We start from the raw sequence: 23550 nt of genomic DNA, 5'->3' as shown, positions 1-23550 counted from the left end.
CCCAACAATCTGGGTCCTCATTTTACCTACCTTATAAAGGATGGAAGGCTGAGTCAACCTTGGACCTGGTGGGACTAGAACCTGCAGTAATTGCAGGCAGCTGTGTTTTAATAACAGGCTTCTTACAGCCTGAGCCCTTCTCTGGGGAAGGAGCAGGGGTTAACCCTTAGTGTGACATGCTACTGTTGCTCTTGCTTTTCCTTTTAATCTTCCTTACTGTGTTCTGTTTGGATAGTAATTTCTGATTCATGTTCCTTGGTATCCTCTGTTTACATAGAGACTTCTGAATTTAATAGGAGTGGTTATGTTTATCATGTTCACCACTGAAACTCAGAGCGTCTGGAGTTTTAGTGGCTTGGCTTGCCTCCAGAGGCTTCACTTTTTCCTCAAGTAATCTAATCTTTTTAGAATAGAATAGAATAGAATTTTTTTATTGGCCAAGTGTGATTGGACAAAGAAGGAATTTGTCTTGGTGCATATGCTCTCAGTGTACATAAAAGAAAAGATATGTTCATCAAGGTACAACATTTACAACACAATTGATGGTCAATATATCAATATAAGTCATAAGGATTGCCAGCAACAAAGTTACAGTCATATAGTCATAAGTGGAAAGAGATTGGTGATGTGAACTATGAGAAGATTAATAGTAGTGAAGATTTAGTAAATAGTTTAAGCTTAATGGTTTGGGGAAGAAAATACAGTCAGGTAGTGCATTCCAGGCATTGACCACTCTGTTACTGAAGTCATATTTTCTGCAATCAAGTTTGGAGCGGTTTACCTTGAGTTTGTATCTATTATTTGCTCGTGTATTGTTGTGGTTGAAGCTGAAGTAGTCATTGACAGGTAGGACATTGTGATAGATAATTTTATGTACTATGCTTAGGTCAGATTGAAGTCTGCATAGTTCTAAGTTGTCTAAGCCCAAAATTTAAAGTCTGGTGGCATAAGGTATTTTATTGCGAGCAGAGGAATGGAGGACTCTTCTTGTGAAATATCTCTGGACTCTCTCAATTGTATTTATGTCCGATATGCAGTGCAGGTTCCAGACAGATGAGCTGTATTCAAGGATTGGTCTAGCAAATGTTTTTTATGTTCTAGTTAGTAGTACAATATTACCAGAGAAGAAGCTACGCAAAATTGTTTGAAGTATGTTTTAAAATGGTGTCAAGGTTCCAGAAATACCTCTTCTGCGTAAAAGAGACTCAGAGGCATTTTTTCTTTTTCTCAGAGTCCTTTACTAGCATGAGGAGACTGGCACACGATGAGTGCAATTCCCAAAACTGAAGTTCCGGATTTGTTTCCCCAGTTATACAAACCCCAATAGTCCCACCCCCCTGACCCCTCTGATGATCACATGGTCCCACGTTCTTCCAGTTCATTCGAGTAACTTCTTGCCACTCTTCCTGCAGACGTGAACGCCATCCGACCTTGACCGCTTGAAGAATGTTACCATACCCCTCAACCCCCCCTCCTCCCCTCAAGATAAAAATGTGGCAGCGTCTGGAAACCTAAAGTTTAATATGGTTTCCAGGCCTGACAGGCGTCCCCTCTTGAAAAAGAAACTATATCCTAGGAAAGAAAAACAAAGAGTCGATAAAGAAAAGTGCCAATGGTCCACAATTCCTTCTACCCCCTCCCTCTCCAAGAGGTTTCTTAGGTTTGTCAGGAAAGTGTCGTGAAATTGTTTAATTAAATTGTCCGCATTCACTTTCCAACTTTTGACCCAAGTAGACTCAGATAATGGGTATCCCTTCCAGTGGACTAAGTATTGTAATTGACCTCTGTAGAGTCTAGAGTCAAGAATCTTCTTGATTTCATAGTGGGTTTCACCTTGGATTATCAAGGGGGGTGGGGGAGCGGTAGGGTGAGGCCTTAGGCGGGATTGTCTAGCAGGTTTTAGTAAGCTGGTATGGGATAGCGGGTGTATTCTTCCCAACATGCGAGGAGTTTGAGTTGACGTTACGGATTAATAATTTTTACAATGGGGAAAGGACCCAAAAATTTTGGACCAAATTTCCTGCTGGGTATTCGTAATCTTAGATACTTAGTGGACAAAAAGACTTTATCTCCAATGCGAAAAGGGGGTTGAAGGGAACGGTGTTTGTCAGCTTGGGCTTTGTAATTTCGAGCTGTTACAGCTAAAGCCTTTTTTGTATGTTCCCAACCTTTTTTTAATGAATTCATCCAGTCTGTTAGGGAGACTGAAGTGGGGGTTGAGCAGGAGTTCAGGCATTGGAACGAAGTCCATGCCGCTGGTTACTTGAAAAGGGGTTAACCCCGTGCTGGTGTGTACCGCATTATTATATGCAACTTCCGCAAATGGTAACAAGTCGGACCAGTTTTCTTGTTGGTAATTTACATAACACCGTATGTATTGTTCCACCATGGAATTAAGTTTTTCAGCCACTCCGTTAGTTTCCGGATGGAAACCCGAACTAAGTCCTTGAGATGCTTCAGCAGATGAAACAACCATTGGCGTGTGGCCCACAGGAAAGGAAGGGGCTGAACTAGCTGGTTGCCATTGATACTGAATCCACCCTTGTCCCGGATAGAACGCCCACCCAGGCGGGATAGAAGCTGCTGGGGGCAGTGTAGGCCTCTGCTGGCGGGAAAGATCAATTGGAGGGGGGAGTTGCGATCCCCCCCAAGCTTCTGGTGCTGGCTGAATTTCCTGCCGTTTGAAAGAGGGAGGGGGGGTTCTCTTGCGTTCATCGGAACGGCTTCGAGCTTCAGTAATTTCTCTCTCTCTGGTGGAGGGAAGGTGAATCTAGGCTGAGCTAAAGGCTCTCGAGGTCTCACCTCTAGCCGCTCAAAAGTTTCAGGGAGGTCTAATAGAGACTGGGATTTCAGGGGGTTTCTCAGGTCCCAATCCAGGGACTCTCCCGATTCTCCAGGTTTTATTGCCCTCCAGTGAGGTTGAGAAGAGGAGGGGCTCTCCATTCCCCGGGAAATGTTTTCTCCCGACTGGCAGCTCACCCATGAATCAGAGTCCTTGGGGCGTGCTCCAAGCGGACAAGCAGGCTCTTCCTTTTCGGGGCTTCGGGTCCTGTTGTCAGATGGGAAATAGGTGACTTCTACTAAATCGTTAGAATCCTGTTTCGTGGCTCCTTCTACGCTTTCAATTTGCTGCTCTTCCATCTTCACTGGGTCTTTGCACCGCTGTGGAGGTTGCGGAGACTGGGGCCCAGCACCCCTCTAACGGGCCCCCTCTGAGAGGAGGAGAGGGTACCGTTAGCAAAAGAAAGTTTTTAGAGTTTTTGGGAATAATGTCAAGGTTCCAGAAATACCTCTTCTGCGTAAAAGAGACTCAGAGGCATTTTTTCTTTTTCTCAGAGTCCTTTACTAGCATGAGGAGATTGGCACACGATGAGTGCAATTCCCAAAACTGAAGTTCCGGATTCGTTTCCCCAGTTATACAAACCCCAATAGTCCCACCCCCCTGACCCCTCTGATGATCACATGGTCCCACGTTCTTCCAGTTCATTCGAGTAACTTCTTGCCACTCTTCCTGCAGACGTGAACGCCATCTGACCTTGACCGCTTGAAGAATGTTACCATACCCCTCAACCCCCCCTCCTCCCCTCAAGATAAAAATGTGGCAGCGTCTGGAAACCTAAAGTTTAATATGGTTTCCAGGCCTGACAAATGGAAGTTTATGCAAAGATTTCAAATTCTGAAGGATTTAATAGTCATCAACTAAGATGCCTGAACATTTTGGTTGATGCTAAACTTTAGAACTGGTGCTAAAATCAGAAACAGAAAACTGAAGAAGACAAAAAACAGTAAAAGGCAAAGGAAACAAATGGCCCCAAATAAAAGAAAAAGCACTTTGCTTTTCATGATTTTCCTACAATATTTTGCTATTGGAATCAACATTCCATGAGTTTATAGACCATTACCATTCATGTTTTAAACAATGCATGAAACATAGGCAATATTGAATTCTGTTGTAAACTTTTGCCTTTTTGTCAAACTAAAGGCATTTCAGGGGTGGGGAAAACAGCTTATTATACTTTTTTTTCCTGTGAGATTAGCGTAACACAGCACAAGTCTTGAAAGGCATGGGAATGGAGGTAAGTCCAACAGCAGGAGTCAGGTCCAATTCATCTTTTGATGTTCCCAGGGGTGGCTGGAAAGTAAATTTCTGCAGGAGGCTGGTGAAAAAAAGGAAGAGCTCCATTTTGGCAAGATTCTCACCTGCACATACTCTCCGACCTGGAAGAAAGCATAGATGAAGAGAAAAAACAACCCTGTGTTTATTGGTTTCTTAAATTGATTTCACAGGATTTCCCAATGTCCCATGGCCACAGAGGGAGCAGCACACAGAAAAGCAATGATATACCACATATATATCATTGGGTAATGGGTGGAAACTAATCAAGGAGAGAAGCAACTTAGAACTAAGGAGAAATTTCCTGACAGAACAATTAATCAGTGGAACAACTTACCTGCAGAAGTTGTGAATGCTCCAACACTGGAAATTTTTAAGAAAATGTTGGATAACTATTTGTCTGAAATGGTGTAACGTTTCCTGCCTGGGCAGGGGGTTGGACTAGAAGACCTCCAAGGTCCTTCCAACTCTGTTGTTGTTGTTGTTGTTTTATTATTATTATTGTTGTTGTTGTTGTTGTTGTTGTTGTTATTGTTATTGTTATTATTATTGTTATTATATGGATAGAAATAAAAATGTAATAAAAGAATTGTCAGTCCTGCCTCGGCTTGCACTTCTAAATAAAAATGATCCTTGGCTCTATTTTTTTGCAAAAGGTACAGTTTTATTAGAAGTCAAGTGAACTGCAGTAATGTCTATGGAGATTCTCAATAATCCAGGTTATGGTGGTCCCAAAGGGGCTTTTTCAAGAGGCAACTGGACTTTCTGGTTTTTCTTTCAAAGAAAATCCAGTTGCCTCTTGAAAAACCACCTTTGAACTGCAGTAAAAGCAAACCCAGAACTCAAATTTCCATTTACAATTCCAAGGCCAATTGGAAAGCCAATTCCACCTTTCCCCTTTAGGCACTTAACATTGCTGCCCCCCATCAATCAATCTCCAAAAAGATGGACCCTGATTGTAGGCTGGCTTGCTGCTGCATTCTTCACATTGTGAAGAAACCTTGAAATGCTATCCTGGAGAGGCACCTTCATTGTTGTACCTTTCACTCACACCAAGCACCCTCTCTCCCTTTCTCCCTCTCCCTAGGTTTCACGGCAGACTGGTAGAGGTGAGGTGGCAGTTCTTACAGGAATGGAGATAGAGTATTTTTCCAATTACTAGATGGCAGCAAATTTCTAAATTTGAAAATAATGTCAAAAAAGATAGAAAATTAATGCTAACAAATGGAATGTCCCTCTTTTAACTATCTAGATATCACATTTCATTAGTCCTATATATGAACCTAATATCCTGAGGCTCCTCCTAAAGATGGTTGCTGAACAGTAGGAATTTTTCCTTTTTCTGCCAACAATCTGCTGATTTTGGTGCCAAAAGTGGTTCTCTGGCAGTGTTGCTCTCTAAATTTGAATGGGAGGGTTTAGGAATGACCTAAAACAGGGCATTGGACAACCCACTTGGGAAGAGGAGTCTTGAAGATTTCAGTTCATTGTGGGATCAGTTGAAAAGTCACTGAACACCATCTTTCTTTCAGCAATTTGTTTTCTAGGTATGCCTGGGTTTTAGCTTTCGTTTTTTGAATTTATTATTTTACTTTGCTTTTTGTCTTTAAAAGTTGACTGGCTGGTTAATGCTGATTTACTTCAAGCCCCTGCTGGAATATATGTTTTTTTCCCCTTTCTCCTTCTGATTTATGTTGTTGTTTTAAATAATTTTTGCTTTTCCATATGGAAACACAACATGCTTTTGGAAAATGAAGTTTTTCTTTGATTTACATCAATATTGGACTTTCACTACAGAGTTTTTGTATTTTATTAATTTGTAAACTATTTGGAGCTTATTTTTTAATTTTTCTTTTAGCTTTGCTAAATATCCTGACAACGTCTTCCCTTTTCCTTTAATTTATTTCTTCACTCTTTAACATTTTTTATTTCCTGATTAACTCACACGAGAAACAATGTATGAGATTACAACAAGTAAGGCAGACTGAAAAGACCCTTTGGTAAAATGCAAACACAAGGAAATAACAGCCAACAACTTAATAGCCAGCCATCAACATCCCAATCAATATCTAAAAAGCCACATATGATAGCCACCATATAAATATCATACAGAGAATAGCCCAAAGCACACACTCTGCTAGAGAGAAGTTCCCTGAAGATGGGCTCCAACATAATCTGAAAGTTCAGAAGACTAAACCTCTGGTCCCAGTACCAGCCCAGACTGCAACATTATCCTAAGACACTTATATTTGCATGCAATCTTTAGTTGAAAGTTTTAAAAGTTTGATAAAATGATAACGACTGTGGAAAATATTCAGATGTATATAGCTTTGGATAAATCAGATTCACAAAAAGAATGTGACTTGAAACTAGTTGATCTATCAGAAAGAAAGGGAGACTATATAAACTGAACTGATTGCATATACCTGTTTGAGTTTCAGGTCTGCAGTCTTTTTATAACATCAGAAATTATACTGATTGGAGAAATGACAAATTGTCCCTAGGAGGATTGAATGAAATGGGGAAATGGATTTATCACACTTTATCAGGAACCAATTTCGCCTGAGCTTTGTTGGGAAGATTGTGGAGATTGAATTTATTATATTTAATCAGACAACAATTGGTAAGAGATGTTATTAAACAAAAAACAAATGTGGATCCAGAATGAGTTATTAATTACTCTGTCATTAATATTCTATAGAGATGACAGGTTAGTAATTTGCAAATAGATTTAGTAGTTTAAAAATCTTTTGGGCCTGTTTTGCAAGGAGTGGGAAATCAATATTGTATGCATTATCAGTATTTAACTAGCAGGAATAATATATGTATCAGTTAGTGAATCCAGAAAAAGAAACTCCTGGGACATTATTTTACCAACAGTATAAAACTTTACTGAATAAACCACATTGGAACAAAAGAAGTGAAACCAGCTCTGGTTTTTCCACACAAAAGCAAGTATAATTAATTCCCCTTTTCCTTACAGGTCACCCACAGTCCAAAACATCCACCAATCACTCCTGTTCATTTTGTTTTGGGAAACAGTCTGCAATGCCGGGACATCTGCTCCGAGTTTCCTTGGGATGCCAGTAAAGGCCCATGGTACCAATGAATGCTTGAATGCCATTCTCCCTCCCTTGCATTTCGACCACCCCCTCCCTATTATTGTCTAGCTGCAAGCAAAGAGGAAATATAGTGCAAATCAGTCTTTGACAATGTGTTTAGATATTAGGTTTTATCACCTTATTTTATTTTCTTAATGTCTTGTTTGTTATTTTGTTTGTTTTTTTTATTTTTGGGAGTTTTGTGATTTAATTTCTTTTTGAATAAAATAAAATTTTAATCATTAAAAAATCCAAAAACCTTATATCCTTAGGGCAAAGTGATACCTCAGATATTTATGGAGCTGAGATATGTATTGAGATGAGTGGGTTATTACTCAATCGGACCTAATGCAAAATAATTTCATGGGGAAGATTTTAAGCCTCCTCAGGGCATCCCTTCTGGTTATCAAATTCTCTGCTCTTTGGGGAAAATTTAGTTCTTAGAAGAGAAAAAAACATTAGAAAAAAGCTTATTGAAAATAAAGTTCCCAATATGATACAGGCAACTGTATTTTCATCCTTGTACTATTACTATGAAAACTCTGAAGCCTCTCCCAAAAGCTTATGAATATTCTTAGTGCCCCACTGGGAAACTCTTTCACATCTTAATGGCTTTGCCTGGTCTGGGAAATGTGATAAACATCCTGTTGAACAGTGTCTCTGTTCCTGTGTGGTTGGTCAAGGGGAAAACATTATTCCCTCTGTCCTCCACTACTGAGCTTACAATGAAATCAGAGCCAAACTACTTGGCTTGGACCTCAGATGATTGACTTAGAGTTTCAAAGGATTAGAAATCAGGATGCTACTTTTGTTTTGGTCATTTAAATTTAGCAAGATATTTTAAAAAGTGCTTAATTGTAGCCCCAGCTTAATTTTAATCCAATTTACTTATTTCTAATACTCTTTTTATCACCTTATTTTATTTTTCTTTATTGCATTTTATTCTGTGATCTAACAATGAAACCTTAAGAAAAGCTAATAAAAGCTTCAAGTTAAGAAAACCCAAAATCTGGGTCCATTTGAAGGCAATGTCAGCCAGGAAGGCTGAAAGACAAGATTCATCCTGAATTGCTAAAATACAGAGATGCTGAGACAAACACAGCAGGAATAACAATAACTCATGCACAGTGCTGATTATTCTCCGGCAGACTTTGAAACAACATACTAGTCCCTCAATGAGCTTGGCCACACATCCATTAACAGAATAACAGAGTTGGAGGTCTTCTAGTCCAACTATCTGCTCAAGCAGGAGAGCTTATACTACTCTGGAGAAATGGCTATCCAGTCTTTTCTTAAAAGGAGCACCCACAACTTCTGAAGGCAAGCTGTTCCACTGGTTAATTGTTCTCACTGTTAGGAAATTTCTCCTTAGTTCTAGATTGCTTCTTTCCTTGGTTATTTTCCATGCACTGTTTCTTGTCTTGCCTCCTGGTGCTTTGGAAAATAGGTTGACCTCCCTCCCCCTTCTTTGTGGCAGCCCCTCAAATATCGGAACCATGTCACCTCTAGTCCTTCTTTTCATCAGACTAGCTATACCCAACTTCTGCAACAGTTCTTCAAATGGTTTAGCCTCCAGGCCCCTAATCATTGTTGTTGCTCTTCTCTGCACTCTTTCCAGAATCTTAACATTTTTTTTATATTGTGGTGACTAAAATTGGATGGAGTATGTCCAATGTGGTCTTACTAAGGCTTACTAATGTGTACTTCCCATGTTGTCCATTAGGCCTAAACATCATCAAATCAAGACCTATGAAATCAAGCTTTAATCAATTGTTTTCTTTTCAAACAAGACATTAAGGATTTTTATAGAATATAAAAATATGCCTTTTTGTAGAACATATACTTTGACATCAAAGATTTACCTGCAGAAAATGGCATGAACGCATCTTTTTTCACAAATTTTCTTTCAGAATCAAGAAAATGTTCAAGATAGAATTCATAAGGTTTCTCCCATTGAGATTCATCATGGAGCACAGAAGTCAGCAATGGAACTATGTACATGCCCTAAAAATTGAAAGGATAAAAATCATATGAAAAGGAGTACATTTAATGCATGGCTATAGAAATTAATACATGATTTTGTAAAGCATTTATTGAGAAGTAAATGTTGCCCTGGAGCAATTTCTACTAAAAAAAATTACAACTACATTTTAAAAATGATATTGCAAGTCAATAATTACTGATTTAATTACTGTTCATGGAAAAACATGAAGCACACTAATAAATTATCAGCTGGAGCAATTCTAAATAACTTTTAAGCTGTATTTTACTATAATGCAACATTTTACCTTAAAGTTGTTCAATCAAAATGCAGGACCCAAAACCAATAATCAAGGTTTACTGAAGGAGGGGTTTTATAGTAATGAATATAAGAGGAGGGAATAACAACAACAACAACAACAATATGGAACATAACATGCCAGATATCATGGTTGTTGAGGGCCAAAACATACAGTTTATTGATATTGCTGTACCAGGAGACGCCAGAGTCAAAGAAAAAGAAATGGAAAAAATCATGAAATATCGCGACCTGGCCATCGAAACTACACGGCTATGGATGAAACATGTAACAGTGATACCCATTGTCATTGGGACACTTGGTACCATGTCCAAGAATTTTATAAGTTATATCAACAAATTGCAGCTTCCTGCAATAACACCAGCGGAATTACAAAAAACTGCGCTACTCAGAACTTCGTACATCTTAAGAAGGTACTTGGTTGATACCTAGGATGCTGGCAGCAACACGTACCATTAGCACTAGTCAATGGTATTTGTGATGCATTTTTGAATGTTCAGTTGACTGAGTTTCATGTTTAATGAATAATTAATAATAATAATAAAAAAATAATCCCCCCCCCCAGTGAAGCACTACTTTGATGTGGTTGTGGGGCTTGTGTGCTCTGAGGAAGATGAGAGCTATGCCAGAGATTCAACCATATTGGACAGGTCTCAGAGGAATTGGACAAAGAGTATCTCTCCCATAAAAAATATGGTGAGACATAAATTTCAGAAAGCCATACCAGCTCGGATGTCGCCCGAGTTAACAAGGTCCATGGAGTTCCTGGATATCTGGTGAAAAATGGGCTAAAGGACTCAGGACTGTTGGCTGTGCAACCAGGGCCAGCAGCTGCAGAACTACTGGAAAAAAAGGTGTTTACCCATCACAAATATACAGTGACTGAAAACAAAAAAATAATGATCTGTTATTACAGAGCAAGCTCAACAAGAAGAGGATATTTGAAAAGAATGCACCAGTTCTGGAAAGAACAACATCCAGAACCAGAAATAACAGAACAGAAATAAAGTATTCACAGAAGCAAAATTGGAAGAATTGAAAAGGTTCACCCAGGGCAAAGAAATCAAAGCCTTGCCAGAAGTAATTCAGAATGTAGAGGCAAACCAGGGAAAGTTGGTAGTAGAAGAATCCAACAGAGATATACAATTGTTTTCATTTAGAAACCAGGAACCCACTTCTTCGCCACAGGAAGAACAAAACTCTGTAACGAAAGAAGTAAAAGAACTGAAACAAAGAATAACTGAGCATCTAGAACAGCACAAAAACATCAGAATAAGACTGCCTGCATTGAACTTTGTTTCAAAGAAACATCTAGCACAAGCATTAAAAGATGCCAATACTGCAATGTCAAGCATAAGCATCTTTCATCTCTCAAACTTTAAAAAGATTTTTGAAAAGTTTTGGCAAAGAGGAAAGGGGAGGATGATAACTAAGACTACCTCCCCACTTCCGGAACAGCGGCAGTAAAGCGGAAGCCAGAAATAAAAACTAACTAAAAACTAATCACAGTAAATTTAAAGTAAACTTAATGGATTGAAAGCAGATTGGACAAAGAGACTTTGTATGGCTAATGAATCATTAGGCATTGCTATTTAAATTGAAATTTTGGCTTTGAAAGTTTAAAGTGGAAAAAAGAAAGACTTTTAAATAAGCGGCACTGCCGTCTAGTGGAGATAGAGAAATTAAATGGGAATATTATATAGAACAGGGGTCTCCAACCTTGGCAACTTTAAGCCTAGTGGACTTCAACACCCAGAATTCCCCAGGCAGCAAAGAAAAGCCGTAGAAATGGTGGTAGACTTTAGGAGAAACCCTTCCATACTTCCACCTCTCACAATACTAGACAACACAGTATCAACAGTAGAAACCTTTAAATTTCTAGGTTCTATCATATCGCAAGATCTAAAATGGACAGCTAACATCAAAAACATCATCAAAAAAGGACAACAAACAATGTTCTTTCTGTGCCAACTCAGTAAGCTCAAACTGCCCAAGGAGCTGCTGATTCAGTTCTACAGAGGAATTATTGAGTCTGTCATTTGCACGTCTATAACTGTCTGGTTTGGTTCTGCAACCCAACAAGAAAGACACAGACTTCAGAGGATAATTAGAACTGAAGAAAAAATAATTGCTACCAACCTGCCTTCCATTGAGGACCTGTATACTGCACGAAACAAGAAGAGGGACGTGAAAATATTTACAGATCCCTCACATCCTGGACATAAACTGTTTCAACTCCTACCCTCAAAACGACGCTATAGAGCACTGCACACCAGAACAACTAGACACAAGGCCATCACTCTGCTAAACAAATAATTCCCTCAACACTGTCAAACTATTTACTAAATCTGCACTACTATTAATCTTCTCATAGTTCCCATCACCGATCTCTTTCCACTTATGACTGTATGACTGTAACTTTGTTGCTGGCAATCCTTATGATTTATATTGATATATTGACCATCAGTTGTGTTGTAAATGTTGTATCTTTTTTTTATGTACACTGAGAGCATATGCACCAAGACAAATTTCTTGTGTGTCCAATCACACTTGGCCAATAAAAATTCTATTCTATTCTATTCTATTCTATTCTATTCTATTCTATTCTATTCTATTCTATTCTATTCTATTCTATTCTATTCTATTCTATTCAACACTCTTATATAATTCAGATACCTATCATTGTGAGATTTATACAGAACTTCTATATATATATATATATATATATATATATATATATATATATATATATATATATATATATATATATATTTGTTTTCTGTGGTTTTCATGGGTGTTTGTATATAGGTCTTTGGTTGTTCGGGTTTTCTCCGTGTAAAATTGGAAGTGTCTTGGCGACGTTTCGTGAAGTCTCATTCGTCATCTTCAGGCTTCAACCGTGCTTCTGGGAGCAATGTGTGATGCAGCTGTTTCTTCCTTTTAACTGCTAGTGGGGTTTGAACTGATTGGGTGGGAGCTTGGCTGTGCTCTGATTGGATGGGGTTTTCTGTGCTCTGATTGGCTGGGGTGTGTCCTGTGTTGGTGGGGGCTTGGTTGTGCTCAGTCTAGTCTGTGCTGCAGGGGATTTGAGCTGGTGAGCTGCATAGCTGTTGTTTGGCTTTGTGGTCTTGCTACATCTTTATAGTGGTTGTCAGTCTGCTGCATGTATGGATTGAAGGGGTTTGAAATGGCTAATGTTGCAGCTGCGGTCTGGCTTCTGGTCCTTGGTCATGCTTCATGATCAGTGTGGGTTTGGGTCTGCTTTCTGGGTGGATGTGTGGTGGTGACATCCTGTGTGGACCTCGTGAGTGTGGGTCTGGTGTCATTCCTCGTGTTAGGGACTTGTTTGTCAATAAGGCGGGTTTCCAAATGGCTGGTAGGCGGGAGGTATCATCTCGTTTGTTCATGCTGTGTGGGCGTTTTTCTATCTCGATGGCTTCTCTGATTATTCTGTTGTTAAAGTGTTCAGTTTTGGCGATAGTTCTGGTCTTTTTAAAGTGAATATCATGTCCTGTGACTTTAAAGTGTTGGACCAGGGAAGAAGTTAGTTCCTCTTTTTGAATGAGTTCTTGTGTTCTTCAATCGTGCACTTATTCTTCTGTTGGTTTGTCCAATGTATGTGGTGGGGCAGGCGGTGCATGGGATTTCATATACTCCTTGATTTTCTAACTCAATTTTGTCTTTGGGGTTTCTTAGGATGGTGGATATTTTCTGTTTGTGCAGAATGCTGTCTTGATGTTGTGTTTGTGGAGGATCTTGCTGATTCTGTCTGTGGTGCCTTTTATATATGGGAGGAGGGCTGTGCCGTTTTCTTGTTCTCTGTCTTGGATTTTAGTGGGGTTTGAACTGATTGGGTGGGAGCTTGGCTGTGCTCTGATTGGATGGGGTTCTTTTGTGCTCTGATTGGATGGGGGTTCTTTTGTGCTCTGATTGGCTGGGGGTGTGTCCTGTGTTGGTGGGGGCTTGGTTGTGCTCAGATTAGTCTGAGTTGCAGGGGAATTTGAGCTGGTGAGCTGCATTGCTGTTGTTTGGCTTCGCGTTTGTGGTCTTACTACATCTTCATAGTGGGTGTCTGTCTGCTGTATGTATGGATTGGAGGGGTTTGAAATGGCTAATGTTGCAGCTGCGGTCTGGCTTCTGGTCCTTGGTCGTGCTTCCTGATCAGTGTGGGTTTGGGTCTGCTTTCTGGGTGGATGTGTGGTGGTGACATCCTGTGTGGACCTCGTGAGTGTGGGTCTGGTGTCATTCCTCGTGTTAGGGACTCGTTTGTCGATAAGGGCGGGTTTCCAAATGGCTGGTAGGCGGGAGGTATCATCTCGTTTATTCATGCTGTGTGGGCATTTTTCTATCTCGATGGCTTCTCTGATTATTCTGTTGTTAAAGTTCAGTTTTGGCGATAGTTCTGGTATTTTTAAAATCAATTTTATGTCCTGTGGCTTTAAGGTGTTGGACCAGAAAAAATATATAGTTAAGCCAAGTTAAGATATTGTTTATTAAATAATATTAATTATAAGTAGAATAATCTACAATAGTGGTTTATATAAATAATTGTTTATAGAAAATAGATATATGTTGGACTAAATTGATGAACTATATTATATTTCTGTAGTGACTATAATAATATCAGAATTGTTTTAGGGTTAACTATTAGATACTATTAGATACTATTAGATACTATTAGATACTATTAGATACTATTAGATACTATTAGATACTATTAGATACAAAAGAGATATAGTCAGCAGTAGTGATTAAGGAAGGACTTATTAGAGTAGAAGACCAAACACCTATGGTATTGTGGAATAACCTTCTCCAAAAGTTAAAATTTCAAACACAACTACAGTCACTTCTTTGTGAGGTGATGGATTCTGCATAGGGCTGTAGTTGTTTGGCGAGAAATTTGGCTAGGTTTTGTAGAGGTGAGCCTATGGAGCTGACTATGGGTCTGAGTGGGGTTCCTTCTTTGTGTATCTTGTCGAGGCCATAGAGCTTAGGGCATCTGGATGATTTCTCTCTGGGAATGATTCTTTGTTGGATTTCTTCGCTGATGGGGGAGGCTTCTATTTTGGATCTAGTGGTTTTCTAGGTAGGTGGTGGGGTCTGTGTTTAGGGGCTTGTATGCAGGGTCTTGGAGTAGGTTGGTTAATTTGGTTTGGTAGTCAGATGTGTTCATAACCACCGTGGCGTTGCCCTTGTCTGCTGGTAGGATTATTATGCTGGTATCTTTTTTCAGGTTAAGTAGTGCGGTCTGTTCCTCTTTGGGTAAGTTGCTTTTGGGTGGCTTGCTGGTGCAGAGGATGTTGGAGATCTTGAGTCTGATTTTGTATATATATATATATATATATATATATATATATATATATATATATATATATATATATATATATATATATATATATGTAGGTCTTTGGTTATTCGGGTTTTCTCCGCGTAAAATTGGAAGTGTCTTGGACGTTAAGTCTCATCTCATCTTCAGGATTCAGCTTGCTTCTGGGAGCAATGTGTGATTGCAGCTGTTTCTTCCTTTTAACTGCTAGTGGGGTTTGAACTGATTGGGTGGGAGCTTGGCTGTGCTCTGATTGGATGGGGTTTTTTGTGCTCTGATTGGCTGGGGTGTGTCCTGTGTTGGTGGGGGCTTGGTTGTGCTCAGATTAGTCTGAGTTGCAGGGGATTTGAGCTGGTGAGCTGTGGAGGGTTTGAAATGGCTAATGTTGCAGCTGCGGTCTGGCTTCTGGTCCTTGGTCGTGCTTCCTGATCAGTGTGGGTTTGGGTCTGCTTTCTGGGTGGATGTGTGGTGGTGACATCCTGTGTGGACCTCATGAGTGTGGGTCTGGTGTCATTCCTCGTGTTAGGGACTCGTTTGTCGATAAGGGCGGGTTTCCAAATGGCTGGTAGGTGGGAGGTATCATCTCGTTTATTCATGCTGTGTGGGTATTTTTCTATCTCGATGGCTTCTCTGATTATTCTGTTGTTAAAGTTCAGTTTTGGCGATAGTTCTGGTATTTTTAAAATCAATTTTATGTCCTGTGGCTTTAAGGTGTTGGACCAGAAAAAATATATAGTTAAGCCAAGTTAAGATATTGTTTATTAAATAATATTAATTATAAGTAGAATAATCTACAATAGTGGTTTATATAAATAATTGTTTATAGAAAATAGATATATGTTGGACTAAATTGATGAACTATATTATATTTCTGTAGTGACTATAATAATATCAGAATTGTTTTAGGGTTAACTATTAGATACTATTAGATACAAAAAGAGATATAGTCAGCAGTAGTGATTAAGGAAGGACTTATTAGAGTAGAAGACCAAACACCTATGGTATTGTGGAATAACCTTCTCCAAAAGTTAAAAATTTCAAACACAACTACAGTCACTAAAACTGTAAAGAAGACAATTCCAATGACAGCCTCCCCAGCAGGTCAGAAATTAATAACTGACATGTCAAGTAGCAAAAAACCAGGATCTGCATTAACTTGCCCAGGGTAGGGGTGGAGGGCCCAGGGTAGGGGTGGAGGGCCCAGGGTAGGGGTGGACGGGTGGCGGTTGTGATTAGAGAGAGTCTGGAGCCGAGGGAGACCACTGTACCTCAGATTGCTGAATCCCTCTTTGTGAGGTGGGGTCATAGATGTCAGATGGGCTTGTTTGTCACATACCTGGCTCCTTGTGGCATGGCAGCAGCCCTGCCCGAGCTCCTGGAGGTGCTTGCTGGAGTGGCGGTGGAGACCCCCAGACTTATTGTCATGGGGGACTTTAACTTGCCATCGACCGGCATGTCATCTTCAGCTGCTCGGGAGTTCACGGCTTCCATGACGGCCTTGGACATGACTCAAGTAGTTGATGGCCCTACTCACAGTGGGGGTGGCACTCTGGATTTGATTTTCATCTCTGGTCAGTGGTTGAAGGATCTGGACTTGAGGGATTTAGTCATTGAGCCTTTGTCATGGTCAGATCACTTCCTCCTTCGCCTAGACTTTCTGACCGCCACTCAACACCGCAGGGAGACAGAACCAATACGTTGGTTCCGTCCCAGGCGCCTGATGGACCCGGAGAGGTTCCAGATGGAGCTTGGGCCGTTTCCTGAGGGTCTGGCTCACGGCACGGCCGAGGAACTTGTCGCGGCTTGGGAACGAGCCGCGGCGGGGGCCTTGGATCGTGTCGTGCCTTTGCAGCCTCTGACCCGGCGTAGGTCTCAACCAGCTCCCTGGTACTCCGAGGAGCTGAGGGGGATGAAACGCCAGAGAAGATGCCTAGAGAGTTCCTGGAGGTCCAGTCGTTCGGAGGCTGATCGGACACTAGTTAGGTCCTATACTAGGGCCTACCTAGTGGCAATGAGGGAAGCGAGACGTTGCTACGTCTCCTCCCTCATTGCGTTGGCAGATAACCGCCCGGCCGCCCTGTTTCGGGTAACTCGCTCTCTCCTTCAACAGGGAGAGCGGGATGACCCGTTGCAGGGACGTGCTGAGGAGTTTAGTGGTTATCTATACGACAAAATTGTTCAACTTCGGGACGGTCTGGACCAAAATTGGGTGGATCCAGGTGGGATGTCTGAGAGCCGTCTTGTTGAGATTGTTTGGGATGAGTTTGACCCTGTGGCTCCAGAGGACATGGACAGGTTACTGGGTAGGTTGAATGCCACCACATGTTTACTGGACCCGTGTCCCTCCTGGTTGGTGCTGGCCGCACAGGATGTGACACGAGGCTGGCTCCAGGGGCTTACAAATGCTTCTTTGTTGGAGGGGGTCTTTCCGGCTGCCTTGAAAGAGGCAGTGGTGAGGCCTCTCCTCAAGAAGCCTTCTCTGGACCCAGCTGTGTTAGGTAATTATCATCCGGTCTCCAACCTTCGCGAAGGTTATAGAGAGTGTCGTGGCATGTCAGCTACCTCGGTACCTGGAGGAAACTGTCTATCTAGACCCGTTCCAGTCCGGTTTCCGGCCCGGTTACAGCACTGAGACGGCTTTGGTCGCGTTGGTGGATGATCTCTGGAGGGCCAGGGATAGGGGTTATTCCTCTGCCTTGGTCCTATTAGACCTCTCAGCGGCTTTTGATACCATCGACCATGGTATCCTGCTGCACCGGTTGGAGGGATTGGGAGTGGGAGGCACCGTTTATCGGTGGTTCTCCTCCTATCTCTCCGATCGGTCGCAGACGGTGTTGACGGGGGGGCAGAGGTCGGCCCCGAGACGCCTCACTTGTGGGGTGCCTCAGGGGTCGATTCTCTCGCCCCTCTTGTTCAACATCTATATGAAGCCGCTGGGTGAGATCATCAGTGGTTTCGGTGTGAGGTACCAGCTGTACGCTGATGACACTCAGCTGTACTTTTCCACACCGGACCACCCCAACGAAGCTATCGAGGTGTTGTCCCGGTGTCTGGAAGCCGTACGGGTCTGGATGGGGAGAAACAGGCTCAAGCTCAATCCCTCCAAGACGGAGTGGCTGTGGATGCTGGCATCCCGGTACAGTCAGTTGCAGCCATGGCTGACTGTTGGGGGCGAGTCATTGGCCCCAATGGAGAGGGTACGCAACTTGGGCGTCCTCCTGGCTGTCTTTTGAAGATCATTTGATGGCCGTCTCCAGGAGAGCTTTTTACCAGGTTCGCCTGGTTCGCCAGTTGCGCCCCTTTCTAGACCGGGATGCCTTATGCACGGTCACTCATGCTCTCGTGACATCTCGTCTGGACTACTGCAATGCTCTCTACATGGGGCTCCCCTTGAGGAGACTCCAGGTAGTTCAGAATGCGGCTGCGCAGGTGATAGAGGGAGCCCCTTGGGGCTCCCATGTAACACCTCTCCTGCGCAGACTGCATTGGCTGCCTGTGGTTTTCCGGGTGCGCTTCAAGGTTTTGGTAATGATCTTCAAAGCGCTCCATGGCATAGGGCCGGGTTACTTACGGGACCGTCTTCTGCCACTGAATGCCTCCCACCGGCCCGTGCGCTCTCACAGGGAGGGACTCCTCAGGGTGCCGTCGGCCAGGCAGTGCCGACTGGCGACACCCAGGGGAAGGGCCTTTTCTGTGGGGGCTCCCACCCTCTGGAACGAGCTTCCCCCAGGACTTCGTCAACTTCCTGACCTTCGAACCTTCCGCCACGAGCTTAAGACACATCTATTTATTTGCGCAGGACTGGACTAGATTTTTTAAATTTTAAATGTTTAAATTTTAAATTTGGTTTTAAATCGGGTTTTATTATTTATATTTCTATTTTAAATATTCGGCCTATATAATAAGTTTTTTAGATTAATGTTTTACTTTGTATATTTATGTGTTTTTATATGGCTGTACACCGCCCTGAGTCCCTAGGGAGATAGGGCGGTATAAAAGTATGAATAATAAATAAATAATAAATAAGTAAATAAATAAATAAACTTTACAAAACATGCAAGCTACAATGAATACAATTCAGGAGGTTATGATGAAAACGCAGGAATCCATAAATGAAAACCATGAAGAAATGAAAGGTGAACTGTGCAAAGTGAAAGAAGATATAAAGAAAATAGACAACAGAATGGGGAAGATCCAAGAAGCAATAGCCAAAAATGAGCAGAAGATAACAGCAGCTGCTTGCAATTACTGCAGGTTCAAGCCCCACCAGGCCCAAAGTTGACTCAGCCTTCCATCCTTTATAAGGTAGGTAAAATGAGGACCCAGATTGTTGGGGGCAATAAATTGACTTTGTATATAATATACAAATGGATGAAGACTATTGCTTGACATAGTGTAAGCTGCCCTGAGTCTTCGGAGAAGGGCGGGATATAAATGCAAATTAAAAAAAATAGTAGAGGGAAGAGCAGAACAAACTGAAAAGAAATTGGAAGCAGCAAAGATTGACAGCAGCGAATTAAGACTTAGAGAAGACAATAATTTATCTAGAAATGGAGAGCTCTTCTTTCTATTTGAGATTTCAAAACATAGCAGAGAACAAAGAAGATGATTTACCCAAGCTGATGACGGAATTGCTAGCATATCGATTACAAATGGATAAACATGAAATACGGAATATTGATGAAGCATATAGAGTACACACAAATTATGTGAGATGAAACAGGCTATCCTGTGAAATACACGTTAGACTGGTCACCTTGGGAATGAAGAAGCCTTTGAAAGTTATGTCCATGGTGGTTGCATATGGCATATTGGATGGAACAATGTCAGCAAATCTTTGCACTTCATGAATCACGGCATTGGTGTACGGCATTTTGGCTCGGTGGCTTGTCCTTGGTTGGATATCACCAATCTTGTTTGCAATTTCTTCTTGTACCTTTCCTGGAGAACCAAAATGACATTATGTACCAACATGACTTCTTTTTTAGACTAGAATAGAATAGAATAGAATAGAATAGAATAGAATAGAATAGAATAGAATAGAATAGAATAGAATTCTTTATTGACCAAGTGTGATTGAACACACAAAGAATTTGTCTTTGGTGCATATGTTCTCAGTGTACATAAAAAGATAAGATACATTTGTCAAGAATCATAAGATAGTCATAGGGTACAAATAAGCAATCAGGAAACAATATCAATATAAACATAAGGATACAAGCAACAAAGTTAATCATGCAGTCATAAGTGGGAGAAGATGAGTGATAGGAACAATGAGAAGACTAATAGTAATAGCAATGCAGTTTGACGGTGTTGAGGCTTTTTGAAGGTTGTTTTAAATGGGAGATAATGCATAAATTCTAAATGATACATTACTTATTAACTGATCAAGGCCCTTCAAAGAGTCAATTATGCATTAGTCATTTCACAAATAGATTGCTGTAATCTACTGTAAATGTTGATCCAGAATTTGACAGGATAGAGGTTTGTATGCTTTATTATACTGATTGAAGGGCGGCCGCTGAGGCTTTGGATCGCGTCGTGCCTTTGCGGCCTCTGACCCAGCACCGATCTCGACTGGCTCCTTGGTATTCTAAGGAGCTGAGAGGGATGAAGCGCCGGAAAAGATGCCTAGAGAGCGGTTGGAGGGCCAGTCATTCCGAATCCGACCGGACACTAGTAAGGTCTTATATTCAGACCTACTTAGTGGCGATTAGAGCGGCAAAACGTGAGTATTTTTCCGCTCTTATTGCATTGGCAGAAAATCACCCAGCCGCCCTGTTTAGGGTGACCCACTCCCTCCTCCATTTGAAAGCATGGGAGGACCCCTTGCAAGGGCGTGCTGAGGATTTTGGACAATATCTGCACGATAAAATCGCTCAGATTCGGGATGGTCTGGACTCTGACTGGGTGGATTTGGGCAGGGTGATGGAGATAGGCTTTGAGGATGTTATCTGGGAAGAGTTCAATACTGTTGCTCCAGAAGATATGGACAGGATACTGGGGAGATTGAATGCGACCACATGTTTATTGGATCCGTGTCCCTCCTGGCTGGTATTGACCACCCAGGAGGTTACACAAGGCTGGCTTCAGGGAATTGTCAACACTTCCTTGATAGAGAGTGTCTTCCCTGCCGCCTTGAAAGAGTGAGGCCCCTCCTCAAGAAGCCCTCCCTGGATCCAGCTGTTCTAGCGAACTATTGTCCTGTCTCCAACCTTCGCTTTGTAGCGAAGGTTGTAGAGAGTGTGGTGGCACGACAACTCCCACAGTACCTGGATGAAACTGCCTATCTTGACCCGTTTCAATCCAGCTTCTGGCCTGGGTACAGCACGGAGACGGCTTTGGTCGCATTGGTGGATGATCTCTGGAGGGCTCGGGACAGGGGTTGTTCCTCTGTCCTGGTCCTATTAGATCTTTCAGCGGCCTTTGATACCATCGACCATGGTATTTTGCTGTGCCGGTTGGAGGGTTTAGGAGTGGGGGGCACCGTTCTGTGGTGGTTCTCCTATCTTTCTGATTGGTCGCAGATGGTGTTGGCAGGAGGGCAGAGATCAGCCGCAAGGCACCTCATATGTGGGGTGCCACAGGGGTCGGTTCTCTCGCCTCTTCTGTTCAACATCTATATGAAGCCGCTAGGGGAGCTCATCCATGGTTTTGGGGTGCGATGCCATCTGTATGCTGACGATACTCAGCTGTACATTTCCACCCCAAACCATCCCAACGAGGCCACTGAAGTGATGTCCCGGTGTCTGGAGGCCGTGCGGGTCTGGATGGAGAGAAACAGGCTTCGACTCAACCCTTCCAAGACTGAGTGGCTATGGATGCTGGCATCCCGATATAGCCAGCTAATGCCATAGCTGGCTGTTGGGGGCGAGTCATTGGCACCCATGGAGAGGGTTTACAATCTAGGCATCCTCCTGGATGTACGGCTGTCTTTAGAAGAGCATATGACGGCCGTTGCCAGGGGGGCTTTTTATCAGGTTCGCCTGATACACCAGTTGCGTCCCTTTCTGGACCGAGATTCTTTATGCATGGTCACTCACACTCTCGTCACTTCCCGCCTGGACTACTGTAACGCTCTCTACATGAGGCTCCCCTTGAAGAGCACCCGGAGGCTCCAAATAGTTCAGAATGCGGCTGCGTAGGTAATAGTGGGAACAACCCGAGCCTCCCATGTAACACCTGTCCTGCGCGAGCTGCATTGGCTTCTGGTGGTCTTCCGGGTGCAATTCAAGGTGTTGGTTATCACCTTTAAAGCACTCCATGGCATAGGATCGGGTTATTTACGAAACCGCCTGCTGCTACCAATAGCCTCCCATCGACCCATGCGCTCCCATAGAGAGGGTCTCCTCAGGGTGCCGTTGATCAAACAATGTAGACTAGCGACCCCCAGGGGGAAGAGCCTTCTCTGTGGGGGCTCCTGCCCTCTAGAATGAGCTGCCTCTGAGGATACGTCAACTGCCTGATCTCCGGACCTTTCGCCGTGAGCTAAAGACCTTTCTATTTTATCGTGCAGGGCTGGCTTAATGAAGTTTTGTTGGAGTTTTATTATAGTCTTTATTCCTTCAGTTTTTAATTTAAGTAGTTTTTATATTTTCTGAGTTGTGTTTTTACCCTGGTTGTAAACCGCCCTGAGTCCTTTGGGAGAAGGGCAGTATATAAATTAAATAAAATAAATAAATAAATAAATAAATAAATAAATAAATAAATAAATAAATAAATTATACCCTTATGAGCCCTAATTGGATTAATGGTAGTAGGCTTCTGAATGCAATTCATATGGTAAGTACATCAATTAATGGCATCTGGTAGAACTCCAGAAAATGTGCCTATCAGAACTGGTACCCATTTTTGGAAAGGTACCACCCAGAGATCCAGATCATTGTCACTCTGATAACTTTCAGAAAACCATTGAAGACTTGGCTATTTCCTTAGACTTTGTGATAGGTTATGGTTAGATGGCTTTTGATTTTTGTAGATCTTCAGGTCATTTATAAACCTATGTAACTGTAAGCAACTCAGAATCAGGAGTGAAGTGGTCTCCAAATTGGTGAGTAAATGATTAAAAATACATGATTCTGTTTCATATATTCAAGCCATAACTCAGAGCCATCAGGAGTCAAGTGGTCTCCAAATTGCTGAATAAAAACAAAAAAAAATTTAAAAAAATTGAGAACTGGTGCTAAACCATGAAGGAACTTTATCATATTGCAGAAACAAAGCAAAATCATTTATGAGGGAACATTACAAAAATACAGAGAGCAAATTATTATATGATGGAAATATTACACAGGTAGAGAAAATTCCATTAGTTGCAATTTTAAAAGTCTATGGAGTTCATAATTTGCTTAGGTAGAAGAAGAACTAAGGATTGACTCTCAGTTTACATTTTTAACCCACAGAAGGAATGAAATGTAAATTGGACCTGAGAGAGATGTGTCAAGGTCTGATCCATTTGAAATACATTATTTTTTAACAGAAAGCCATTATACTCTTGTCTCATACTAACCTATGAAGGGCATCTCCTGGTTTTATTTGCTATTGACTAGCTAAGACAAAGGGAAAAATAAAGGAACATGGAATAAACATAGAACATAGAATAACAGAGTTGGAAGGAACCTTGGAGGTCTTCTAGTCCAGCCGCTGGTCAAGCAGGAAATCCTGTACCGTTTCAGACAATTGGCTGTCCAGTCCCTTCTTAAAAGCTTCC

General features: G+C 41.8%; 1 protein-coding gene across 3 annotated transcripts in view; it reads right to left on the bottom strand.

Moving 5' to 3' along the window:
• Positions 1-3490: 3490 nt before the first annotated feature.
• The window catches only part of LOC131198403 (cytochrome P450 2K6-like), a 35140-nt gene continuing 15080 nt past the window's right edge, over positions 3491-23550 (bottom strand). Inside the window, exons 7-9 of one of the 3 annotated variants that reach the window (XM_058183014.1) lie at positions 19597-19781; positions 9078-9219; positions 3491-4218 (exon numbers count right to left, since the gene is read on the bottom strand). In XM_058183014.1, coding sequence (XP_058038997.1) covers positions 4034-4218; positions 9078-9219; positions 19597-19781 — 512 coding nt within the window. In that variant the 3' untranslated portion in view covers positions 3491-4033. The other 2 variants (XR_009155077.1, XM_058183030.1) reach the window with 2 other exon arrangements.

This window comes from Ahaetulla prasina, chromosome 1 (genome assembly GCF_028640845.1).
Source record: "Ahaetulla prasina isolate Xishuangbanna chromosome 1, ASM2864084v1, whole genome shotgun sequence".
Taxonomy (NCBI): Eukaryota; Metazoa; Chordata; class Lepidosauria; order Squamata; family Colubridae; genus Ahaetulla; species Ahaetulla prasina.
Note: the sequence above shows the minus strand (reverse complement) of the source record. Positions and strands in the feature narration are given on the sequence as shown.